Genomic DNA, 26,522 nt, shown 5'->3' with positions numbered 1-26,522 from the left:
AATTGTTGAAGTTGGGTGATGGGTACAGAGTGGGTCACTGTACTATTCTGCTCTAGTGTGTGTTTGAAAATCTTGTATCAAACATGTAACAAGTGGGGGGTCCTGGCACCCTACCTTAGTTGTGCTGAACCAAGATTACTGGGGGTGGATTCCTCGAATCTGCATTCTTAGAAAGCTCCCCAGGTGATTCCTAGGTGCCTGAAATTTGAGAACCACTGGTTTATATTTAAGATGGCAGGATCATTTCTCTAATATCTATCCCTCCCCAAGACAATAATTGCTGCTGCTTAAGATGTCCAAGCAAACCCTTAACTTCAAGGATGAAAATATCAACACATCAATCTTAAAGGTGAATAGCAATAGCAGCAAGTCTACCACACAGAGCCAAATTATAAGGGCTCAGAAATAAACTTGATCTATTTCATGAAATAGAGGACATGGTTTTAGAAATTACCCACTTTTTATGCCTAATGAAATAAAAGAGGACATTGTCTCTATTGAGAAAAAGCAGGCCTGGGTAACAAGAGCATGCTACATAATGAAAATGACAATAACTGAAATAAAAATCTTATTTGAAAGTAGTAAAAAGCAGACTTGACATTGCAAATAATCAAATCAGCCATATCCAGAATACTGAGAAAATGAAATCATGAGTTTAAAAAATGAGACCAAGTATAATGGGCATAGAGGTCAGTCATGAAGATAAAACCTATAGACTAACAAATGGATCAAAATTAATCATTAAATATGTAATAACATATATTTTAGAATTCTGGGATGAAAAAGACCCCAAAATACCAGTTGAAAGAATTTATCATGTCCCAAGTAGCCTAGTAATCAAGGTAATGACGGAAGCAATTTCTTGTTTTAATTTTTTAAATTATAAAAGATTATGATGATGCCTTTCATAAGTTTCAGAACAGAAAAGCTAAATTCCTTCAACGAGAGTTAACATTATCTTTCTTCATCACTCTCATCTGCATTTCCTTAGGCCCGAAGATAATGGAGCACCTCTAGTATTCCTGGGGGGAAATCATGAGAATTTCATATAAGAAGACACCCTTATTTTAACCTTGACAAAGTCAGGATGCATCTTCCAGTCAGTGGTGTCCTTAATTGCTCCTTGACAGGCAGCAGTTGTGACATAGTTGTCATTGCCTTCTCATGCACAAACCTGCCTGGGATTCCTGTTGACACGACTGAACAAGAGCAGTTTCAAGAAACAAGGTAAGTTTGAAGAAACAAACTGTTTCATGGCAATAGGAAGAAAGAATATGAGTCCCAGTTCTTGCCTGAAAACGTTCTATTGACATATTCTAGTAATAGCAAGAAAAGGCAAGCATCAAGCCTTGCAAGATAACTATTAGCAGCTTAGGAGATAAACCCTTCAGATGGTAAAAGCATAGCTCTTTATTGAGTGTTGCCTTTAACTGTGGGTCCAAGGAGATTCATTATACTATTCTCTCTACTAATATGCATCTTGGAAAATTTTAAAGTCTTTTAAAATTGGAGGAAGTAGAGGAGCACGAAGAAAAGAGAAAGAGATAATGCATTCCCAATGCTCCCTGATTGCTCAGATGATTTTAGGTAGAAAAGCACTGATGTGGAGAACTCAGAGTTTCCAAGTGATTCAGCACAGTCAATCTATCCAATTAAATTTATGTTTTTCTTTTTATATAGGCACAAAAGTAGTGTGTGATGCAAATGTGTACCTAGGTCTGGAGACCCTTTTTATTAAGTAAAAATTCTAATAAGAAAACATGATGTTGATATTTAATTTGAAGTGATTTTTTTTCTTCCTTTTATAGTACACACAATGGTACTGCTTATAATCAATGGTGTATTAGACCCCGTGATGTAATAGAAACTATTATTTATGAAGCACTTGATATCTTCTGGGAACTGTTTAACAGCTTTGCATGCCTTTTATTTCTTAAAAGGAAGGTACTCTTACTATCCTCACTTTACAGAGGAAGAAACTGAAACATGGGAAGTTAAATTAATCAAGGTGTCCAATATCTCACAGCTAGTAAGTGGATTCAGATCCAGGTAGTCTGAGTCCAATGGCCAAGCCCAAAACCACTGTATCACTGCCTCACAATGACTTTAAGAGGAGAAACATTTGGTGCTCAGTTTACATAGGTAAAGATAAGAAATTGAGGCCCAGAGGCCTAAATAGCTTGACAGTAATCAATTAGTGATAGAAGATAGTCTGATTTTGTTCTGTGTTCTGTCTATCTTTTATGACCTTCACAAAAAATCACACTGTGAATATTCAGACCCTGAAACCCTATATACGTGCACACATGTGCATGCATACACACACACACACACACACACACAGAGTTCTCATTATTGCCCCCATGGGCAGCAAATGGAAGGAAAGGAATGCAGAAAGTTTTGAAGCAAGTCAGGCCATTTATGGGCTTCCCTAGTGGCTCAGACTGTAAAGAATCCCCCTGCAATTCAGGAGACCCAGATTCAATCCCTGGATCAGGAAGATCCTCTGGAGAAGGAAATGGCAAATCACTCCAGTAGTCTTGCCTGGAGAAGCCCCATGGACAGAGGAACCTGGCAGGCTATATAGTCCATGGGGTCCAAAGAGTTGGACATGACAGAAGCGACCTAGCATGCGCACACACATGCAGGCCATTTATGTTATTTAATCATCACAACACTGCTTCAGGTTATCATTTTCATCTGACAGAGGATGAGATGGTTGGATGGCATCACTCACTCAATGGACATGAGTTTGGGTGGACTTCGGGGGTTGGTGATGGACAGGAAGGCCTGGCATGCTGCGGTTCATGGGGTCGCAAAGAGTTGGACTGAAATGAACTGAACTGAACAGCTGAGGAAATGAAGTCTTGGAGAGGATAGGTAATTTATGCTAAGTTCCAGAGCTATTATGTGGCAAAAGAAGACCTATCTACTGCCAAAGCCCACAGTCTTTGATTTTCCAAAGATAATTAAGTACAATTACTAATGGCCAAAAAGAAGCTTTATTGACACAGCAGAGGCACGATGGCAGTTTACATTCAAATTTTGCCTGTAGCTGTGGTTGGTTTGTCATGCACATTGTTTTCTCTTAAAATTATGTCAACTTTAAATACGAAGAGATCACCTGCAATCCGAGTTTTTTATAGTTTCTCTTGAAAAATTAGAGAATGTGGCTGAACTGGATCCAAATTCCCATGGAGAGAGTCAGCTGGAACTGACCTGTGATTGCTTCCCTTATCCAGTGCCTGAGTTCCCCAGAGTTCTGAAGAATAGCAAGAAGAGATAAGAAAGCCTTCTTCAGTGATCAATGCAAAGAAATAGAGGAAAACAGAATGGGAAAGACTAGAGATCTCTTCAAGAAAATTAGAGATACCAAGGGAACATTTCATGCAAAGATGGGCTCAATAAAGGACAGAAATGGTATGGACCTAACAGAAGCAGAAGATATTAAGAAGAGATGGCAAGAATACACAGAAGAACTGTACAAAAAAGATCTTCACGACCCAGATAATCACGATGGTGTGATCACTGACCTAGAGCCAGACATCCTGGAATATGAAGTCAAGTGGGCCTTAGAAAGCATCACTACGAACAAAGCTAGTGGAAGTGATGGAATTCCAATTGAGCTCTTTCAAATCCTGAAAGATGATGCTGTGAAAGTGCTGCACTCAATATGTCAGCAAATTTGGAAAACTCAGCAGTGGCCACAGGACTGGAAAATGTCAGTTTTCATTCCAATCCCAAAGAAAGGCAATGCCAAAGAATGCTCAAACTACCACACAATTGCACTCATCTCACACGCTAGTAAAGTAATGCTCAAAATTCTCCAAGCCAGGCTTCAGCAACACGTGAACCGTGAACTTCCTGATGTTCAAGTTGGTTTTAGAAAAGGCAGAGGAACCAGAGATCAAATTGCCAACATCTGCTGGATCATGGAAAAAGCAAGAGAGTTCCAGAAAAACATCTATTTCTGCTTTATTGACTATGCCAAAGCCTTTGACTGTGTGGATCCCAATAAACTGCGGAAAATTCTGAAAGAGATGGGAATACCAGACCACCTGACCTGCCTCTTGAGAAATGTGTATGCAGGTCAGGAAGCAACAGTTAGAACTGGACATGGAACAACAGACTGGTTCCAAATAGGAAAAGAAGTACATCAAGGCTGTATATTGTCACCCTGCTTATTTAACTTATATGCAGAGTACATCATGAGAAACGCTGGACTGGAAGAAGCACAAGCTGGAATCAAGATTGCCAGGAGAAATATCAATAACTTCAGATATGCAGATGACACCACCCTTATGGCAGAAAGTGAAGAGGAACTAAAAAGCCTCTTGATGAAAGTGAAAGTGGAGAATGAAAAAGTTGGCTTAAAACTCAACATTTAGAAAACGAAGATCATGGCATCCGGTCCCATCACTTCATGGGAAATAGATGAGGAAACAGTAGAAACAGTGTCAGACTTTATTTTGGAGGGTTCCAAAATCACTGCAGATAGTGACTGCAGCCTTGAAATTAAAAGACGCGTACTCCTTGGAAGGAAAGTTATGACCAACCTAGACAGCATATTCAAAAGCAGAGACATTACTTTGCCAACAAAGGTTTGTCTAGTCAAGGCTATGGTTTTTCCTGTGGTCATGTATGGATGTGAGAGTTGGACTGTGAAGAAGGCTGAGCACCGAAGAATTGATGCTTTTGAACTGTGGTGTTGGAGAAGACTCTTGAGAGTCCCTTGGACTGCAAGGAGATCCAACCAGTCCATTCTGAAGGAGATCAGCCCTGGGATTTCTTTGGAAGGAATGATGCTAAAGCTGAAACTCCAGTACTTTGGCCACTTCATGTGAAGAGTTGACTCATTGGAAAAGACTCTGTCTGATGCTGGGAGGGACTGGGGGCAGGAGGAAAAGGGGACAGCAGAGGATGAGATGGCTGGATGGCATCACTGACTCAATGGACGTGAGTCTGGGTGAACTCCGGGAGTTGGTGAGGGACAGGGAGGCCTGGCGTGCTGCGATTCATGGGGTCTCAAAGAGTCGGACACGACTGAGCAACTGAACTGAATTGAACTGAGTTCCCCAGCCCCCCAGACTCACACGAATTTCTTTACACACAGTATACTTCACAGTTTGCCTGTGCCTTCCTGGCTTCTAGGGGCTTTGAGTCTGTGACCTTGAATCTAAGTGATTGTTAAGCAATTCAGAGAGCTGTTTACTTGAACACAATAAACTGTGAATTGCAGACAACTAAAAAAAAATTTCTTTTTAAGTTAGGAACAGCAGTTAGATCTGTTTTGTGATATTCAGTCCTATTAAAAGAGATCTAGATCAAGAAAGTACTCCATTTCTTCTTTTTAAATTTGGGAGTTTTACCTGAGTCTTAAAATTTAACAAATCTTACATTCTACTTTCAGGCTTCCCATTCTTCTTTGGCTTAGTGGTAAAGAATCTGCATGGCAGTGCAGGAGACACCGGAAACACGGGTTCAGTCCCAGGGTCAGGAAGATTCCCTGGAAAAGGAAATGCCACCCCACTCCAGTATTCTTGTCTGAACAATCCTATGGACAAAGGAACCTGGTGGGTTCCAGTCCATGGGGTCGCAAGGAGTCAGACATGACTGAGTACAAATTCTACTTTCATCTTCTGTTAATACTCTGAATTAATTATTGGTGTATTCATTTATTTTAGCGTGAAATATCAATAAAAATATCATATAATGTTTAGATTTATTTTCAGATTTACTCTGAGGGAGCAAGAACTCTTACTATCTATGAAAGTTTTCGTATACCATTATTGACTTTGACAGTAGTACTTATCACTAACGGCTAGAGTCCATCCTGGACAAACAGCAGAAGGAACAAAAGTAGAGGAGGAATGGGGGGCAGCCTCTCCATTCTCATGGATTAGAGCTTCATTTTGGTCGAGAATGTCCACCCCAAGTGGTCTCCTTCCTCTCCTGGTTGTCTCCAGACTCATCAGATGTGTGCTTCATCAGTAAATAGGGAGCATATACTTTTAATTTATGTATATTCTTTTGTATAAGAATAAGTTCTTATTTTGCACTAATATGTTTTAAGCATTATGAAACATATCAAAATAAAATTTAAGGCATGAGGTAACACGTGGAAATAGATGTTCCAGTATTTTTTTCAACTCCTGTAATGGGTTACTTTATATCTGCTTGTTAATTGTATCCACCACAGTGTTCCAAAATCTACTGTATGCAACAGCAGCTCAACATCATTTTAATAACAAAAGATTTATTTGTCAAGTAAGTTTGGAAAATGCTGGATTAAATCAGATAGGTGTCCTTGCCATGTGACTTCTCATCCTTAATACAGACTCCCACTGTGAGTTTTAATGAGGGAGACTGTCAATAAGGCTAATATTCCTGTAAGATCCTTTTGGGAAATTCTGCTCTACCTGTTTCCTAGAGATCATCTTTGCTTGCTGTTTGCCATTTTCTTTCCATAGAGTTTCCATATAATCTCCCAAAGATCCTGGACACCAGTTCTCAATCTCTGAATTCTGAGTCTTTCAGTTCACTGACTCTTTTCTTTCCTAAGACCATGTCCTCCCCTTTGCACCCAGAACCTTGTATCTTTTAAAATAAGCCTTGTTTGAGTCGTAGCCTCAGCTCTTTTCTTATCCAGGCAATAGTTTTATCTTGGCTTTAGATAAGACTTGTCCGCCTAGCTTCACTCCAGTTTCTAGGATGAATCCTGGTCTCAGGTAAAAGGGATTTACAATAGATCTACTCCACAAGTTGGCACTTGCCACAAATTTACTCTTCCCGCTTTGTCTTGATCAGGTATAGGAATACTTATTCTGATAACTTTTTATTCTTAGAACCTAGTTCCCACTATATTCCATTGATGATAAGCCAGTGATTGCTAACCTGCTTGGCATCTGATCCTTTCAAGAACGTTAAACTCTTACTATACAAAGAATATGCTTATCAGGCACTGAAACAAGTAAAGTATCAGTTTGGTTCTGCTCTGGAGCTACAGTAGTGTACCAATATTTTGATTGTAAAAAAAAAAAAAGCTTAGAGTTGGCTCCGTCCACTTTCTGCCACCACTAGCTGCCACTACAATCTTGGAAGTTCACTTTAGTCCTAGTTTCCTTATCTACAAGATTAGAATAATAATAATAAAATAACAGTTTATTCCCCCACAGGATTGGTTTGTTTTATCTCAAGAATCAAAAGATTTAATTCATGTAAAACATTGAGAATAGAGTACTTAGAACAGCCCTAGCATATAATAAATTCACAATAAATGTTAACTTTTGTCATTATTATTGTTTTAAACAAAACAACATTAGGTATTTTTCTGTAGCATTAGGCATTTTTCAAAAGAAAGTTGGGCCTTTTATGTAATTCAATAAAGATCAAACGTCTGTGTTTCATTTGAGGGCCCAAAACTGCACGTTGTTTCTGGTTTTAGTATACTCTGAAGTATTGCTCAGTACTGATTATTCTTGGTGGTGATGTTGTCTAGTGGCTAAGGCATATCCAACTTTTTGCGACCCCATGGGCTGTACCCGCCAGGTTTCTCTGTCCGTAGGATTTCCCAGGCAAGAATACTGGGGTAGGTTGTCATTTCCTTCTCCAGGGGACCTTCACTTTCCAGGGATTGAACCTGCATCTTATGCACTGCAAGCAGATTCTTTTACTGCTGAGCCACTGAGGACACCCACTGATGATTCTTACCATATGTCAAAATAACTGTCCTGTTCATTTGCTTTTGTTTACTACTTTTTGTATGGTGTCAACATATCAGACTATGCAGAGGCAGTCTCTCTTGGTTGAAAGCTTCCTTTTGAAGGCAACACCACAAATACAAACATATTCATCGCTTTTTCATGTTAGCCTGGTGTTTGTTTTGTTTTGTTTGATATTTCTTGTACTATTGATACAATAGCAACATATGACTTGGCCACCAGATGTTAATACATTACTGCATTTAAAGTTTGGCAAAATTTATTTTAAATCTTGGCCTGTCCACCATTCAATAAGTAATATAAATATTTTCCCTCACCCTGTAGGCTCATGAGCCATCAAATACTGTACTAAAACAATACTGATCCTGCAGCAAGATAAAAAAGAAGGCTAGCAATAAGGACAATGTGATTTTACACTTTAATATCTAAAATTAGATCCAAAGTCCAATATAAAATAATCTAATATTTAAAATTCAATATCTTCTGACTTCTCAGTTCTGAAATCACTTGAGTAGACCAGTGCAATCCATTCAAGACAAGTAGATTTTCCACTGATATGGTCCTGAACTAATATCGAGGAAGATCTGAAATTGCCTAAAATCAATCCTTTTATTGGTTTCTGTAAGGGAAAGTTAACCACAGCAGATGAATGAAATTAGAAGGTGAGGAACAAAGGAGGCATTTATTCAATAATCTTAGTCATAGAACATCCTGGCTACTAACTAAAAAGATTTAGCCAATACATAAGAGAGTTTTTTGCACTGGGAATACATCCTGTGTTTGCAAAATTATAATGTAGATACTTAGCAACTTAGTCCATACTTAACCTTTTTTCATGAGTGTGTTTATCTTCTCCTTTCCTACTACATTTATTTGCACTTTGTCATCAAAACTGATCAGACTTAAAAGTGCACTGCCTGATCCTTTCCCCCTAAACTGTTACACCATTTTCCCTGCTTTCATTTTAGACCTCTCCAACGTGTATTTTGAGCCCCTGCTTCCTCCCCTCCCCTAATTTTTAGAAATCATTCCATCATTCTCTAGTATGATAGTTTCTGCCTCAACTCTCTATTATAAAAAGTATTTTCAAGGTCATTGACAACCACTTTCAAGACAAATCAGACGATTTTTCTTATTCCTTATCTTCTCTCAAATATGTGGCACTATTAATCATATACTCTTTTTTTTTAACCTCTGGCCTTTTAAAATAATTTTTTTTATCAAGGATAGGAATTGCATTTTCTTGGAGGTCATATTAAATTTGTATGTCTCTTCCTGAACATATATTGAGATATCCAGAGTGCCCTAATTATATATATATATATATATATATATATATATATATATATATAAACTCAAATGTGGGTTGTAAGCTGCCAATGAAATCAGTTGTAAGTAAATGATGTGTTCACATTTATGACCAATACATGAGGTCATCCTTTTTTTAGGGCAGTTGATTAATTCCTACATGATTGTTCCAGAAGAGGTTCCTGCACAAAGAGTAACTCATCCCCCACACCTAAATTCTGGAATGACATTAATACTGGGGTTGAGGAGTTTCACTTACCTTTCTGAAGGAACTTAAGTGCGTCCTTGTTGCAGTCTGATTTTTGACCATCCCGTTCATATTCTTTTCATGTAATTTTTAAAGAACCTTTTGGTCCTTGTGGCTGCTGTCTGTTTGACTTTCCCAACCATGAAAAACACAAATCTCAGACAATTCATCAAAGATTCCCTATTATTCTATCTCTCATCTTAGTCTGCTTTCACCAGCTGGTCAGACTGTTTTTCATTCCATCTGTACTCATGTTGCCCAAAGCAAACACATCCAGGACGTCAAGTGCCTATTTCCATTGATGGCAAAGGTCATTTCAATCTAAATTACAAGAAGTAGAAGGACCATTATGAATATTCACCTGTCAGAGAGTTGTTACCTTAATCACATCTGGTTGATTGTTTAAACTAGTATTGTCCAAGAGAAATATAAGGTGTTCATATTCAATTGAAAACATAACAAGGGGGGAACAAACAGGTTAAACTAATTTCAATGTGTTCTATCTCCCTAGAATATCCAAAATATTACCATTTTAACATGTATCAATATAAAGTTATTAGTGAGATACTTTCATTGTTTTGTACTAAGCCTTTGAAATCCAGTGTGTGATTTATACTTACATCACATTCATTTCAGACTAGCTACATTTCAAGTACTTAATAAATACGTGAGCCTTGTGGCTACTGTATTGGGAAACCTAGGTGTGAACTGTTAAAAGGAAAAGAGAATGGAAATTGAAGAAAATGGATCTATGTTGTTAACTATATTTCAGTTTCTGTGTTATGTGTGGGTTTTCTTTTTCTAAGGTATTAGCTACTTTAGTTTTTACCTGGGAGTGAGGTGTAGTCTTGGTTCTATACTTGAGCAAACAGAGGCCCAGAAAAGTTAAATAATTTCTCCAAGTTGATTTTGCTCATAAATTCAAGAGTATGAATTTGGTCTCAGGTATATCTCTTCCCATCTGGGTTTTAATTACTCTGAATTCTGAGTTGACTGGCAGGGTAGGAGGATTATGTTTTTTCCCCCTAGATTGGCCAGGTGTGTGTGCTCAGTTGCTCAGTCCTATCTGATTCTTTGCGACTCCATGGACTGTAGCCTTCCAGGCTCCTCTGTCCGTGGAATTTTTCTAGGCAAGAATACTGGAGTGGGTTATCATTTCCTGGTCCAGGGGATATTTCTCACCAAGGGATCGAACTCATGTTGGCATTGTCAGGCAGATTCTTTACCACTGCACCACCTAGAAAGCCCAGATTGGGCATAGCTACTATAACAGATTTGATTCTGAGTGATAGATAGGGTATTTTCTAAGAGTCATCTGTGGATGTTTTTATGTGCTTAATCACTTCAGTCACATCTGACTCTTTGGGACCCTATGGACTGAAGCCCACCAGGCTCCTCTGTCCATGGTATTCTCCAAGCAAGAATGGAGAAAGTGGCCTGCTGTGCCCTCCTCCAGGGCATCTTCCTGACCCAGGGGTCGAACCCGAACCTGCATATCCTGCACTGCAGGCAGATTCTTTACTGTGAGACAATGGGGAAGCCCAGTGTTTTTGTATTAGTCCACAAACAGCACCCTGGGACCTTGTATAGTTACAACATAAATAATAGGAATGGCATTTTTGCATTTGGATTCTCAAGAGATTGATTTATTCTATGTATTCTATGAAGAGATTAACTTCGCCCCTCCATTTTATTAGCCTACTTTGAAGAACTGACTACTAAACTATTCGGTGGCAATAATTGACTCTGAAGAGGAAGCTTTTAAGAGAAAACAAGTTGGAAAGGTCATAGTTAGAAACAGCAATGATAATAATGCCAGTCATGATGATTATAGTATCCTGGACATTTATTGAGGTTCCACTATGTGCCAGACACCATGCTAAGCTCTTCTGCTCATTTAATCCTCACAAAAATGCTATGAAAATGTACTGTTATTCCTATTATATAGACCAGAAAACAGAGGCATAAAGAATTCACAGAGGGGTGGGATGTGAATTCTGAGAAACACAGTTCTGTGCTTTTTTTCATTACAGGAGAAGCTGCTACTTCTTGATAAAATAACTACTTGTTCCAATGATCCAGGCTTGAAAATAATGATTTCATCTTCGTCCACCACTGATACCCCCATGCATCACTAGTTTGCAGCTCACATGGCTTATCTTTACATTACTCCTAACCTGTTCCTATTTTTACTAGTTTCTGTTTACCTTCCAACGCTTAGTCCTATTCACTCTTCCACTTGATTTTTTCCCACTTCCTTGTGACTGCTTTGGGAAGGGTAACATAACTTGTTCATTCCTTGGGTTGCAGTTTCCAGCTCTAGTAGTCTCTTGTTGAAAATATGGTTGGTTCCACTTAGCTCCTTAAGAGTATTTACAACTCCTTGCACTGGCTCCTGAGGGCTCTGTTTTGCCTTCTGGACTCTTGGGTCTTTATTTTCCAAACTAGAATAATGTGTAAGAAGGAAATTTGAGGAAAACAGACTAGCTGGATTTGTAATGAAGTAGGCAGACAGTGTTGGAGAAGGCGATGGCACCCCACTCCAGTACTCTTGCCTGGCAAATCCCATGGACGGAGGAGCCTGGTAGGCTGCAGTCCATGGGGTCGAGAAAAGTCGGACACGACTGAGCGACTTCACTTTCACTTTTCACTTTCATGCATCAGAGAAGGAAATGGCAACCCACTCCAGTGTTCTTGCCTGAAGAATCCCAGGGACGGGGGAGCCTGGTGGGCTGCCGTCTATGGGGTTGCATAGAGTCGGACACGACTGAAGTGACTTAGCAGCAGCAGCAGCAGCAGCAGCAGGCAGACAGTATGGATGTGAGAGTTGGAAGGCTGAATGAGAAAAATTTGATGGTTTTGAACTGTGGTATGGAGAAGACTCTTGAGATCCCCTGGACAGCAAGGAGATCAAACCATTCAATCCTAAAGGAAATCAACCCTGAATATTCACTAGAAGGACTGAGGCTGAAGCTGAAGCTCCAGTACTTTGGCCACCTGATGTGAAGAGTCAACTCACTGGAAAAGGCCCTGAAGCTGGCAATGATTGAAGGCAAAAGAAGAAGGCAACAGAAGATGAGATGGTTGGATGGCATCAACGACTCAATGGACATGAGTTTGAACAAATTCCAGGAGATAGTGAAGGAGAGGAAAGCCTGGTATGCTGCAGTTCATGGGGTCACGAAGAGTTGGACACGATGTAGCAACTGATGATGGAGAACTTTAAAATATTTTGTTGAACATTATGAATTAAAAATCTTTATGACATTTTAAAAAGTTTTCAGTTACATTGGCTATCAAACTAACATTTTGCAAATGGAACTCTGCTGGGATAGACAGTGATAGAGGGCAAATCTTTTACTAGTTGTAGATAGATACCTTATTACCAACATTTTCACTTTTTACCAGGCATTAAACCTTGGTGTCACCAATGATTCTGTCTTTTTCTTTTTTTCTCCACTTTCAGTCAATCTAATTTCTGTCGAATCTTGCATACCTTTCTATTCACTTCATTGCAGATCCTTGTGCCTCTCAACCTCCAGTCCATTCCCCCTTTCATTATTGAATGTGCTGTACTGTAGTTATCATGACATTCCACAGTTTCTAAGGACATCTCAGTTCCTGTTCTAGATGTCATTGGAAATAGACTCACCTAACTTTAGGTCAGTTCCAGAGCCTTTCTGGTTTCATAATAAGAACTATTGATTTGGAAGTGAAGTTTGAAAGGATTTCTGTAATTAGGAGAGCCATTTAAGCAGTAGCAAATTAAATAAAGACCACTTCCTTCTTTTCCAGCAAAATATATGTGCTTTGTTATTGAACAACAAGAAAGTTGGACAACAGTTTCCACATTTGCACATCTTATATTTTTCCAAGGATTCGCACTACTGAGGTACTTCTGTGCCTGGGTATTTTAAAATTACAACCATCTCTTTTGCAGCTTCTTCCTTCAGTTTTATTTTGTTCTCCATAATTGTCCAAAAATAAATAAAACTCTTGGTATTTAGCTACTCCTGTATACTTAGAAGAATGTTGTCGGTTGGATAAGTAAGGAAAGATGAGGTGAGGAAAAGAGATCTTTGGCTGTAAACTCACTAGGAGAAATACTACTGTGACTGATGGAGAAAAATGAAGATCAAATGAACACCAGGAAAGGACTGGGACATAATTGCAGCTCATGCCATTTGTCTTTGTCCTCCAACCTCACCAGAAGTCCCAGTAACTGTATCAATCACACACAGGCATAATGCACTTGGAGTTGGACTCTGTTTTTTGTTTGACTTTATTCTTTTTTGATACAGCGAATTACACCAAACAAATTCTATCTACAACTTAGGGAGCTGGGACATTCTTAAAGCTTGGTTATCTGTTTGATCCCAAATCACCAACCTATGAGCAAATCCTTCCCATCTTATTCCAAACTTTAAATCTACTTAATTTATTCTGTTTCCTCTCTGACTTCCTGTTTTTCTGCTTTCCTTGTGTTCTTTTGATCCATCAATTTTTGTTGCACCCTTATTATGTACCAGTTCTCATAGAACTCTAGTGGAGGAGACATAAAAATAAACAACCAGAATTTAATATGATGAGTCATATAATAATGCATATGGTCCACTGTGTATACACATATACTCATAGGTTGCTACATTCAACTTATGAGGTATGAACTTGAGTGAGTTATGAAATAAAAATTACAGAGGCCAGATCTTGAAGGATCTTAAATGCTGGGAATTTGAATTGTACTCCTGAAGGTAATGGGAAGTCCATTAAAGAGCTTTAAGAGGAGGTGTGATACGGTTAGTTTTGGATTTTAGAAAGATTACTGTAGCAGCTAGGTAGAGAATAGATTATAAGAGAACTACATAACCATACCATGGAGTGAGAACATTTAAGAATCTATTACAGTAACTCTGGGCTTCCCTGGTGGTCCAGTGGTTAAGAATCTACCTTGTAATGCAAGGGACACCAGTTCAATCCCTAGTCTGGGAAGATTGCACATGCCACAGGACAACTAAGCCTGTGCACCGTAACTACTGATCCAGTGCTCTAGAGCCCACAGGCTGCAGCTACTGAAGCCTGAATGCCTGGAGCCTGTGCTTCAAAACGAGAGAAGCCACTGCAGTGAGCAGCTGGCGCCCTGCAATGAAGAGTAGTCCCTGCTTGCCACTAATTAGAGAAAGCCTGCATGCAGCAATGAAGACCCACCATAGCCAAAAACCAAAATAAATAAATGAATAAATAAAATACATGACAAAGAAATGAGGATATAATTATAAAAATCTGTTGCAGTAATTCAGAAGAAGAATATTTTTTAAATTTTAAAATATTAAAGAAAAAAAGAAACCTAAGGACAGCATTGGCAGTATGAATAATGCTGTGGTGATGAGTTGCATCTGGAGAACTTGGCTGGTGAACAAATTGAAGAAAAAGAGAAAAATATAAAATGGTTCCCAGGTTTCCTGCTTGAGAAATGGAAAATTTTGTGTCATTCTCAGAGTCAAGGAATATAGAGGGAGGAGCATGGTTAATGCTAGCTACTATTAATAATTATTGAGCACTCATTGCATGTCAAGGAGATGCTAAACCCTTATGTAATTTTATTTCAAATTAACATCATAGAATATGTATTATTATATGAATTTAAAGAAGAATTCAAGGCTCAAAAAGGCAAGTAGCTTGTTCAAAATTATGTAACAACTAAATGGTAGAGCTGGAATCAAACCTAGGCAGCTCTAACCTAGGACGTTGGTTCTTAAACAATACACCAGCGTTATCAAAGTGTGATCCAGAGGGGATCTGCATCAAAATCATCTAGCAAATTTGTTAAATCATGTTCCTGGTTCACCCAATATATTGAAACCAAATTCCTGATGAGTGGAACTGGACTTAATGTATTTCTTATACAACTTAAAATTTATATAGCATTGTGTGCATAGTATATATTATGACCTGGTGGAAGGAGAGTTACAAATTCACTTTTTAAAAAAACATGGAGATTTTAGTATATGAAGACTACTACCTCGGTTACCATTGGTGGTGGTGGTGGTGGTGTTCAGTCGCTCATTCATGTTCGACTCTTTGCGGCCCCGAGAGCAGCAAATATTCTCAGGTTGGAATTTGATGAGATGGTTTAAGCCACAGTTCTCAGTCTTGGTAAAGCTTGTGTTGCTGCAACCACTACAGAGTGGTTTAGATATGCAGGAAGGATGTTGGAGTGAATAAATTATCACCCAGCTGAGCCCCTAGACTCCTCCTCCTTCATACTCTTGTTCCGTGGTCTTTGACACCTACCTCCAAGTCTGTTACAAGCATGAAAGGTCTCTGTTTTCTTTCCTAAAAACACTTGCAAATTTATTTTTGCATCTTACTCCATTAAATGTCTGTTTTTAATACAAAAATATGTCTATTTATGTACCAAGGAGTGAAACTCCAGGAGGTTGTACAAGGTCATAAGTGACACTGTTTACCTTCAAGGACACCCGATGCTCTCTCTAAAGGCAGGAGGAGCCAACCTGAGAAACATGTGATTTTGTTGCTTGCTTAGGTCTAAACTTCACTACTAAATTGTAAACATTTTATTGTATTAATAATGTGGGTTTTTTTTACAATATTTTAAAAATAGCAGTGGTACCCAGTAAACAGCTAATGAACTTGGAAGGAGGGCATTTGAAAGAAATAAGGAATATGAGAAATCACAATAGACTCACCAAAACCCAGTCACATTTGGGTGTCACATTAGAAAGATCCCCTGCCACCTGTGACAATTAAGTGATCTCTTCAATAGAGGACACTTTGGTCTTCCAATACTCTCTTAAAGATGATGGTTTTCAGAAGATGGACGTCAAGCAGATCTTGGATTTGCTTTCTCATGTGAGAGAAAAATGAAGCAGTTTGTGAGATCAAATCAGATCTTTCAAGATTGAAAATGTTCAAACTAATTCTCACAATGTGTGAAGGTATCAGGATGCAGAACATTCCTACCTTTGTGGTATTTTGCTCACCTTGTTTCCCTTAAGTTACTTAAACTGTTGACAGCCTGCTTCAGCTTTGTGTTATTAAAATTTAAATGTCTGTGTTTTGGTCTATTTTGAGACTATTTGTAAGGCAAAAATATTGTACCAAAGGTTTTTCAGTAGTATTTATTAAGAAAATAAAATTTAAAAAGCAATTGCCTTACCTATTATAATATGAGTTTACTACAGTGTTTTTCGGTAGATATTAGCTTTCAAACCCACTTGATTCCATGAATATATATTTCTTCTTCAGTACATACCAAATAATGAATTAGATGCTATATATGAATCCATTTTTGTGGTTTGTGGCTTGAGAATTTTATTGGCTCCTTCTTAGAAACTTGGTCTTTTTGACCTCTGCAGCCTTCACCAGTTTGAAAATCCTAACCATAATCCTCTGTGGGGATTTACACAGGTGTCTATTATGGCCTGTAATCTGTGATATGGCGTGCAGCATTCTTCTTGTAGAAAGGTTAAGCCCTCCTGTTTTTATTCCTGAGTAAAAAAGTCCACACGCAGAATTGTCAGTGAGCAGATGGAAACAAGCAACAGCTTCAGTCACGCCTTAAGCCCGTATCTATGGCAGGGAGGAATCTTTGTGATGAGTGAGGGCTTCCATTAGAAACTGGAGTAGTCAGTTTTTAACTTCAGAGTTACAAAAATAAAATTCTTTATCCTGTATCCCATGCTCAGAGTTGGGACTCATGCTCCCCCAAATACACAGGTACTTTTATAATAGCTGTTACATAACATTTTAGTTGGGACAGTCCCAGGATAATGTTCAAGCTCTCTTGTTACCATGTGTAAGCCCTACATTGGGGTCCCTGCCAATCAATAGGGCAGGTTACAAAGTGAAATTGCATTGCCATTTGAAGAAATCTCTGCCCTTTGTTTCCAAAGGAACAATGGACACCTGGAAACACACTGTCTTGTGAGTTTTTCCCATCTGAGGACACAGAGTCTATCCCCATAGCTGTGGTCATCAAGTGTTTTTCAGTATTGGTAGCACTGATATTTATCTTTCAGATTTCTGGAAAAGATATCCACTATCTTGGATTGTGTGTGCATGTGTGCTAAGTCACTTTAGTTGTGTCTGACTCTTTGCAAACCCGTGGACTGTACTCCACCAGGTTCCTCTGTCCATGGGATTCTCCCAGCAAGAATACCAGAGTGGGTTGCCATGCCCTCCTCCTGAGGATCTTCCCAACCCAGGGATCAAACCCATGTCTCTTATGTCTCCAGCATAGTCAGACAGGTATTTTACCACTAGCGCCATCTGGGAAGCCACTACTTCAGATTTCTCTCTATTCTCCCTAATGTCAGTAACAAAGCTATATGGCCTGAAGAGGGAACCTCAGCATGACTAACTCAGCATGACTACATACGCTCCCATACTCAGAGTAGCCCAAGTTTCACCACATAAGTCATAAAGGAGGGGCCTTTCCCATTTATTAGAGCCAAAGAAGAATCCAGAAGTTCGAAGACCAAGAAGTTCCAAGAAAGGACTGGGAGTGGGGAATCCCCCCAACCAAAAATTGCCCCTCTGATATAAAGAGATCAATCACCAGCCTCCCCAAAACTGTCCTGCTTGGCTCCTAATGAGCTGTATTGAAAGAGGAGAAAAAGGAGCCATCTCTTGAGGGCAATCGCCTAGCCTAGCAGCTAAAGCCTAGCAGCTCATGGTCTGTTTCTCTGAGAGCTGAGCCGTGGACTGTGCTACTGGTGTCTACCCTTTGAAAACCTTGCATAGGCAAAGCCGTGTGTGTGTGTGTACGTGCGTGTGCATGCCCCTTCGCTCAGTAGGTACAATTCTTTGAGAATCCATAGGCAGTAGTCTACCAGGCTCCTCAGTCCATGGAATTTTCCAGGTAAGAATACAGGAATGGATTTCCATTTCTTTCTCTAGAGGATCTTTCTGACCAGGCATCGAAGCCACATCTCTCGTGTCTCCTGCATTGGCAGCCGGATTCTTTACCAGTGTGGCACTTGACCATACTGATATCCATTTCAAAATCACAGTGGAAACAGGTCAGGAGTGCTATCCCAGAATAATGCAGCAGTTTCTGCTCCCCTGGGTTTTGTGTCATTTTTTGTTTGTTTGTTTGTTAGAGGCACATGGTTGCTAGGCCATTCTTTCTCAGTGTTTTTCATGATCCGTGTAAGTGTTAACCCAAATGCTTCGCATAGCCACTTGTAAGCACATGCCTGCATGGGATGTAAATTTACAGGTTTGTAGCAAATCTGCCATGAGGATTCTCTATATTTCCAACTGTAATTCCCAATAGTTTGCCAACAGGTTAAGCTTGAAAAAGTAAGTTCACAATGGTAGGAGCCACAAGGATTACATTATATACTGCTTATATAGAATTTCCTTTTTTTTTTTTTTTTTTTTAACTCTAAAGGGTCTAGCAGATCTTAGGTAAAAGGATGTTCTTTTTAAGTGTCTAGTCCCATCACTTCATGGCAAATAGATGGGGAAACAGTGGAAACAGTGGCTGACTTTATTTTTGGGGGGCTCCAAAATCATGCAGATGGTGATTGCCGCCATGAAATTAAAAGATGCTTACTCCTTGAAAGGAAAGTTATGACCAACCTAGACAGCATATTAAAAAGCAGAGACATTATTTTGCCAACAAAGGTCTGTCTAGGTAAGGCTATGGTTTTTCCAGTGGTCATGTATGGATGTGAGAGTTGGACTGTGAAGAAAGCTGAGCGCTGAAGAATTGATGCTTTTGAACTGTGTGGTATTGGAGAAGACTCTTGAGAGTCCCATGGACTGCAAGGAGATCCAACCAGCCCATCCTAAAGGAGATCATTCCTGGGTGTTCACTGGAAGGACTGATGCTGAAGTTGAAACTCCAGTACTTTGGCCACCTGAAGCGAAGAGCTGACTCATTGGAAAAGACCCTGATGCTGGGGAAGATTGAGGGCAGGAGGAGAAGGGGACGACAGAGGATGAGATGATGGATGACATCACTGACTCCATGGACATGAGTTTGGGTAGGCTCCAGGAGTTGGTGATGGACACGGAGGCCTGGAGTGCTGCAGTCCATGGGGCTGCAAAGAGTCGGACACAACTGAGCGACTGAACTGAACTGAACTGCACTAACAGAGGGAAGACACTTCTGTCCATAGAAACAGTAAAAACATATCTAAAATTTTATTTATTCCTCTAAGTTCTGAAAACACATTAAAGAAGAGTAACAGCATTCCACTTTGACTACAAAGTGCTAATTAATAACTACCTTCATTTCTCTCAGTAGTAAAATATTACATTATTTTTTAAATGAAGCTAAGCATCACAGTCTTCTAATTGTTATACAAATATTGAATATTTAGCAGCAGTGTCTGTTTAATTATTTAGACATTTCTTAATGGTGTAAATATTATCAGCACAGCCATAAATATTTTCTGCTTTGTCCATAGACAATCAGCTAAGGATCTGTTCCTTGTACGACTTACATTAAGATCTATTTAAGACTGCCTGCTGGCCACAAAATAATTACTTACACTTGCAAATGCCTAAATCTGTTAGATTTAGCAGCTAGAAGTGTTCTTTGCTCTTGCAAGTAAGAAGTTGTTTTTCTTATATAAATTTTATTGTTGATTGTATTAGAGAGGGTTAGGGTGTGGTTGAAATAGTTGAAATTTTAATTAATGTAATCCCTTTAACAGCAATTGTTTTCATGTTGATAATTCTCTGTAACAAGAGTACTACAGATCACACCCTTGTGAAATATTTACACTAAATATTTTAGCATATAATCTCTCCTCCAGCTTTGTCTTTCTAGAATTGTAAGATTTTCAGCTTTGGCTTTCTTCTTTTCCTCTCTCACCTAACATGCAGGGTTTCTTCTTAGGGAACCAGAATGACTTTTTTTTCCCTCAGCTAATTTTCTGTCAATGTCATTATCTCTAGTAAGTTATGTTGTTGTTGTTCAGTCACTTAGTCCCATGTCTGACTCTTTGCAACTACATGGACTACAGCATGCCAGGCTTCCCTGTCCTTCTCTATCTCCTGGAGTTTGTTCAGATTCATGTCCATTGAGTCAGTGATGCCATCCAACCATCTCATCCTCTCTTGCCCCCTTCTCCTCCTGCCCTCAATCTTTCCCAGCATCAGAGTCTTTTCCAATGAGTCAGTTCTTCACATCAGGTGGCCAAAGCATTGGAGCTTCAGCATCAGTCCTTCCAATAAATATTCAGGATTGATTTCCTTTAGGATTGACTGGTTTGATCTCCTTGTAGTCCAAGCGGCTCTCAAGAGTCTTCCCCAGCACCACAATTTGAAAGCATCAATTCTTAATGGTCATCAAATCGTTAATCTCCTAAAAGAGCGTGGATGCTATGAAATATGAATAGTTCAATTTTTTATGTTTGGGTTTTGGTATCTGCATTCATTAGTGTAGTTTATAATTTTAAATGATTTGTTTACTGAATGATTTTAGTAAATCGTTGTGCTGCTAAAATTATCTCTAGGAATAGAGTCATATGAAGTATGAAATTGTCATTTTGGTTAACCTCTGATTGTCTCCTGTGTAAACTAGGAATTGCTCTTAATCTGCTCAAATGTTGTATTGTTCAGGTGAGATTTTCTCTCACCTCCCAGTATAAAATTACAATCAGTATCCTTTCTCCAACACCATTCTCCCCTCCAATTTGCTTTATTTTTCTGTATAGCAGTTATCATCATGTAACATTATGAAGCATTATATATCGGGTTTTTGTTTTTGTTTTTTTAGTACATCTCCCTTGACTAAGATGGAAGCTATTCTAAAAGCAAGGACTTGGATTTGTTTACTGTTATATCCTGAGAGCCAAGACAAGTGCAATAAATATAGTAATACTGTAAGCAGTCAATAATTACAGCTTTTCTCTCAATTTCTCTGGTGTCTAAGGCACCAAATCAGTGCAAAGAAATGAAAATTTCCCCTCTTCCCAGCATGCATTTTGATAGCTGACAATTGGATGTAAGAGTAAGCATTTATCCTGGGTTCGCTGTCTTCTCAACCCAAGTGGAAGCATGTCCCTCTGGAACAGAAGCAAAGAGTGCAAGATTTGGCTACATCTTCATTAAAGAACTAAAGCTTTAGGTTGTGCCCTGTTGGTTGGCATCCCATCCACATGTTTACAATTTTAAGAGTAATACAAGCAGAGAATCTCAAAGGATGCTCTCTAGAACTCTACTTATGTGGTATACAAGTAGGGATTACTAAAACAAAAAAGAGTTCCATGGTCAAATAAGTTTCTGAAACTGGGTAGTACATGAAGCTAAGGAAGGTTCTTAATATCAAGGCCTCTCAGAGGTATGATAATGCTCATTAGGGCTCTCCAAGGCAAGAAGACCTGAGGCTTGGTCATAGGTTCTTCGATTCTGGCAGCCTACTCTTGTTCCCATAACTCGGTTCCATATAGGGAGCGCCATTGACTTAGGAGTTGAAAGGGCCAGATCAGGTGCAGAGAAAGTGGGTTCTGGCTCCACCACTTACTCACTCTGTTATATGACCTCGGGCAAGTTGCTTAACACTTCTCTATGCCTCAGTTTTCTCTTCTGTAAGATAGAGATGAAAAGGATTACCCAGGATAATATATGTAAAGCAACTGGTCCATAAATGCTAAATAAATACAGGGTATTGTCAACACCTTTTATCAGAGGTGAAAATGAGTGCTTCTTAAATATATGTCTTCAAGCATATTTTTTAAGACAGGCTTATTATTACTGAACCATACCCAGAATCAGCTAGCTGTGCCTTTTTTTTTTTTTTTTTTTTTTGGTCCCAGCACCCTGTCCCCATCTCAGAAGCTCTGTGTATCTGGGTGGAAGTGGAAGAAATGCTGTCTTTCAACAAGACTTAATACAAATGTCTGATAACTCACTTTGGTGTATCCCGCAGAGTTGATTTCCTGTGTTTCAGTATCCTTGACCTCAGATGAAGACACTTGTCAGGAGAAAGGTGGTAGCATCCATGTTAATGATTGTGCAGATGGCTACATGCTGGTAAATTTTGAAGTGACCATATTTTTTCAGTAAATTTCAAATGAAGGTGTGATTTGTGTAAATCTGACCCCTTCCAGTAAAATGTGCATTTCCATATATTTAGAATTTATAAATCCTGACAGATTCCACAATATTTATAGCCCTCCATAAAAAGTCTTTGCCAGTTTGCAGAGCTATGCATTTGGCTCTCTGGTATGCTTAAAAGAGTTTAAATAATAATAAATTTGGTGATTTATTCCACCTGGAACAGAAACTTATTCCCCCCCTTGGCTCATTTTGAAGGGGATACTATAAATAGTGCCACAGAGGCTGGGATCAGGAATAGGATATTGAAATTCGAGAGAGAACAGAAACATTTCCACTATCACTGATGCCTTGAATGTATTTTTAAAACAGTTCTGTTCCTCAAATAATGTACCTTCTCTCCTTTCTCCTGCCCCTTCTCAGTTATACTCAGACCCCCAAACTTGTTGCCAGCTTTAGGATTCAGTTGCATTAATGGGAAAGAGAGAGTGAAAGTTTTAGCTGACTAGGTAGGAGGAAATTGCCTCTAGGGAGGCCGAAGCAAGTCTCCAGTGTTCATCTCATATTTCAAAGGAGTCAGCCAGTAACAGAGCATCGACGTCTAAAGTGTAAATTCATTATTTGAGACTCAGCTTATGCATCCTGTAGATATGATGGAAAGCTCCTAGTTCATGAAAAAGAAAAAAAAAATACCTAAGAACAATGTCAGAGGATCGAATCTTTTACCCATCCGTGGTTAAAATTACCCAGTGCAGGATAATAGAGAAATACCTGAATAGTTGACTCCAAATGATACCATTTTTAAAAAACACAAAATGAAACCCAAATTGGGAAGCCAATTGTTTGATGTGGTATCAGTCTACTGATAAAACCTGAGAGCAGCCATTTAGTTTCACGTAAGTGGTGTTATAACTTGTGATATGACAAGGAGACTTATTTTCAGCTTCTTGTTGAGGTGGAACGTGAAGGAATTAGCCTTTGTGTGAAAGAAAATAATAATAATGGCTAACATCCATGGAGAGCTCACTGTGGGCCAGCTCAGAGTAAACACATCAAGTGACTGTGACTCTTTGTAAAAACCTTCTAATTAAGTGCTGGCTTTTCCTCTTCTGATAAGTTGGAGCACAACCCCTCCCAAAGTCTTTCCTGAACAATCCCCTTGCCTCTAGCTAATAGGATGGCAGATGTTTGGACCAAGCCCCAGAGCCTGGAGTGTACCACATTTTAATGATTTGTGGTGAACAAAGTAAATGCTTTAAAAGCAAGCTTTATGAAGCAGGGACCCTGTTAAGAGTGATGGATTTGAGGTGAAGCAAAAAGAAGCTGAATGTTGTATGGGGGTATTGTCTCCCAAACAAATCTATGGTTCATTGCAAATTCTAAAGCTTTACTTGAAAAATGACTTTTTAAAAAACTGTGCTCTTGAGGAACGCCCTTGAGGCACAGAGGAATCTCCTTGCTTTTCTATAGCATCTTTCTAAGGGGATGCGGAAGTATCGAGCTGTTAGTTGCTCAGTGTCTTTGTGCTTCTGGGATCACATTATGGGTCTAACACATATGGGATAAATAAACTGTTTCATTTCTTAAAGATCATGGAAGGAAACAAGACAAGAAAATTACCATATTGTCTCTATTTTTTTTTAAGCTATTAAAGAGGAGAATCCAGTTATGGCAAATAAAAATGATTGCTGCAAACAGGTTGTTTTTTTTTTTTTCTTCCCTTCCTTTTTCTCCTAGCCTCCTACTCAGTAATAGCAATATGGCAAGACTTGTGTCATAGCAGTGTTCTGACGCACCCTTTTTTGTTCTTCTTCCATAGGGCAACCCCTACATGTGCAATAATGAGTGTGATGCAAGTACCCCAGAACTGGCTCACCCGCCTGAGCTGATGTTTGACTTTGAAGGAAGACATCCCTCCACCTTTTGGCAGTCTGCTACTTGGAAAGAGTATCCCAAGCCTCTCCAGGTTAACATCACTCTGTCTTGGAGCAAAACTATCGAGCTAACAGACAACATAGTTATTACCTTTGAATCAGGGCGTCCAGACCAAATGATCCTGGAGAAGTCTCTTGACTATGGACGAACGTGGCAGCCGTATCAGTATTATGCCACAGACTGCTTAGACGCTTTTCACATGGATCCTAAATCTGTGAAGGATTTATCACAGCATACGGTCTTAGAAATCATTTGCACTGAAGAGTACTCCACAGGTTATACGACAAATAGCAAAATCATCCACTTTGAAATCAAAGACAGGTTCGCATTTTTTGCCGGACCTTGGTTACGCAATATGGCTTCCCTCTACGGACAACTGGATACAACCAAGAAACTCAGAGATTTCTTTACAGTCACAGACCTGAGGATAAGGCTTTTGAGACCCGCCGTCGGGGAAATATTTGTAGATGAGCTACGCTTGGCACGCTACTTTTACGCAATCTCAGACATAAAGGTGCACGGAAGGTAAGAAAACAGTTGTTTGGCTTGAATGAGAATGGGTGTTTCCAAAGAAAAGGCCAGTTTGCTGGTTGTGCAGCTAAAGAGTGACATTTGTCACTTTCTATTGCAAGATTTTCTCAGGAACACCGGCCTAGAGGTAAGTTCTGAGGCATTTGAGACCCTTCTAACTCAGCAGTAATTTGTGATCCCAGACTTGCTGTCACTGATCCTGAACCTGGAGGGATTTCATAGCATTTAAACCAAAGGCAAAAAAAAAAGAAAAAGAAAAGCCTCTTACTTGAGACCAAGGAACTCTCTAGGTCAGGGGGTGGTTTAAGTCCTTAAGGTAAGGAAGCCAGGGCAACAAAGCCAGAGTCTCTGTAAAAGGAACTGAAAAACAGGAAATACATCTTACTATTGTTTTTGAATTCAAGAGAGGGCTTTAGCATGGCACAACTCTCTGTTTATGTTTTGTTATGTAGTATTTAAAAAATTCTGAAAATGAAAATTATATCTCTTTACACTTATTAAATCAGAACCAAAAGCAGTTAGGAAACATTACATTTGTTAAAGCGGGGAAACCTTTACTGAAATTTTCAGGGTTTTGGATGTTATTATTTTAAAACAATAAGCTATCACTTAAAATATGAGTCAGGCTGTCTTCATTTTGTGGGTCAATTACAGACTGACCTAAGTCCAAATGCATTAATGCTCACAGTCAGGTTGTCTGTGTTTTGATAATATGCCAGAGACACAGTTGAGCAGGTTTCCAAGGACTTTGAAGACATTTAAATAAAAAACTTGAATAATGAGAACCAAGACCACCAACAGAGATTTTCAACCTAATTTTTTTGCGGCATATTACCAGAATAACCAGCTGATGGGAGTTGAAGCATGAGATGATGAGGTAGGGAAACTAAATATGAGTAGAGTACAGAGCACAATGGGGGGAACAATGGAAATGTGAAGCAGAGCAAAAACCATTCTAAAAATGCCAAGAGAGCTTTAAATCAACTATATGACAATAAGAATATAAACAGTACATACATCATGTAGCTTTAGTTAACTGTGTAGCTTTATTTAATCATATGTATCAACAGTGAATATATTGTGTAGGTTTAGCTAAACAACAAGTCAGGATTCATTAAGTTTACTGGCTTCCAGCATCTTTCTAATGGCAGCTTAGTCCTCAGAGACTAGAGAAGTGTTGAGACTCCCTGGGCTTTCAGAGAGTTCTCTCACCCACCTTGATTGATAGCGCTTATACAGTTGTACACTGGAAGAAGTGGTCACTGCTGCTAAGTGAGGGCCATAGTGGGCATATAGAATGAGCTGGTGGGCATGAGCTCAGTCCAGTGGCAAAGGGATTGCACCGTATGGAATCTTACTTATGGAGAGTAGCAGGAACTGATGGCCACCTATTCTCAGCTTTGTTCTAGCTTCATGTTTCTCATGGAAGAGTCAAGAGTCTTTAGCTATGGAGCCTCTTTAAAAACTTTTAACCGAGGCTTGGTGAAGTTTGGTGAAGTTATCTTTAGAGTAAAATCTGAAATATTCTGAAAGAAATATGCACTGGTTCAATATTGAGCTTGTGGGTTCTAGGGTTCATATATTACCAGGGTATAATGAGAGAGCAGTGTGGAGCTATGACCTTAAATATGAGCTTGTGATTTATAATAAAAAGCAGCTATTGTACTTGTGAGTATTTTAGCACAATATCAGTTTCCAGTATCTTATTCTTGGGAACATGTAATATATAAAAATAGTTGACATTG

At 39.1% G+C, this 26,522-nt stretch overlaps 1 protein-coding gene across 7 annotated transcripts in view; it reads left to right on the top strand.

The window, feature by feature from the left end:
* Window positions 1-26,522, top strand: part of NTNG1 (netrin G1) — a 368,374-nt gene that overhangs the window by 176,621 nt on the left and 165,231 nt on the right. For all 7 annotated transcript variants that reach the window (XM_044944630.2, XM_044944632.2, XM_006066884.4 and 4 more), the window contains exon 3: window positions 24,131-24,771. In XM_044944630.2, the coding sequence (XP_044800565.1) occupies window positions 24,131-24,771 (641 nt within the window). The remainder of the gene's footprint in view (window positions 1-24,130; window positions 24,772-26,522) is intronic.

The sequence above is a fragment of the Bubalus bubalis genome, chromosome 6 (assembly GCF_019923935.1).
Source record: "Bubalus bubalis isolate 160015118507 breed Murrah chromosome 6, NDDB_SH_1, whole genome shotgun sequence".
Classification (NCBI taxonomy): Eukaryota; Metazoa; Chordata; class Mammalia; order Artiodactyla; family Bovidae; genus Bubalus; species Bubalus bubalis.
Note: the sequence above shows the minus strand (reverse complement) of the source record. Positions and strands in the feature narration are given on the sequence as shown.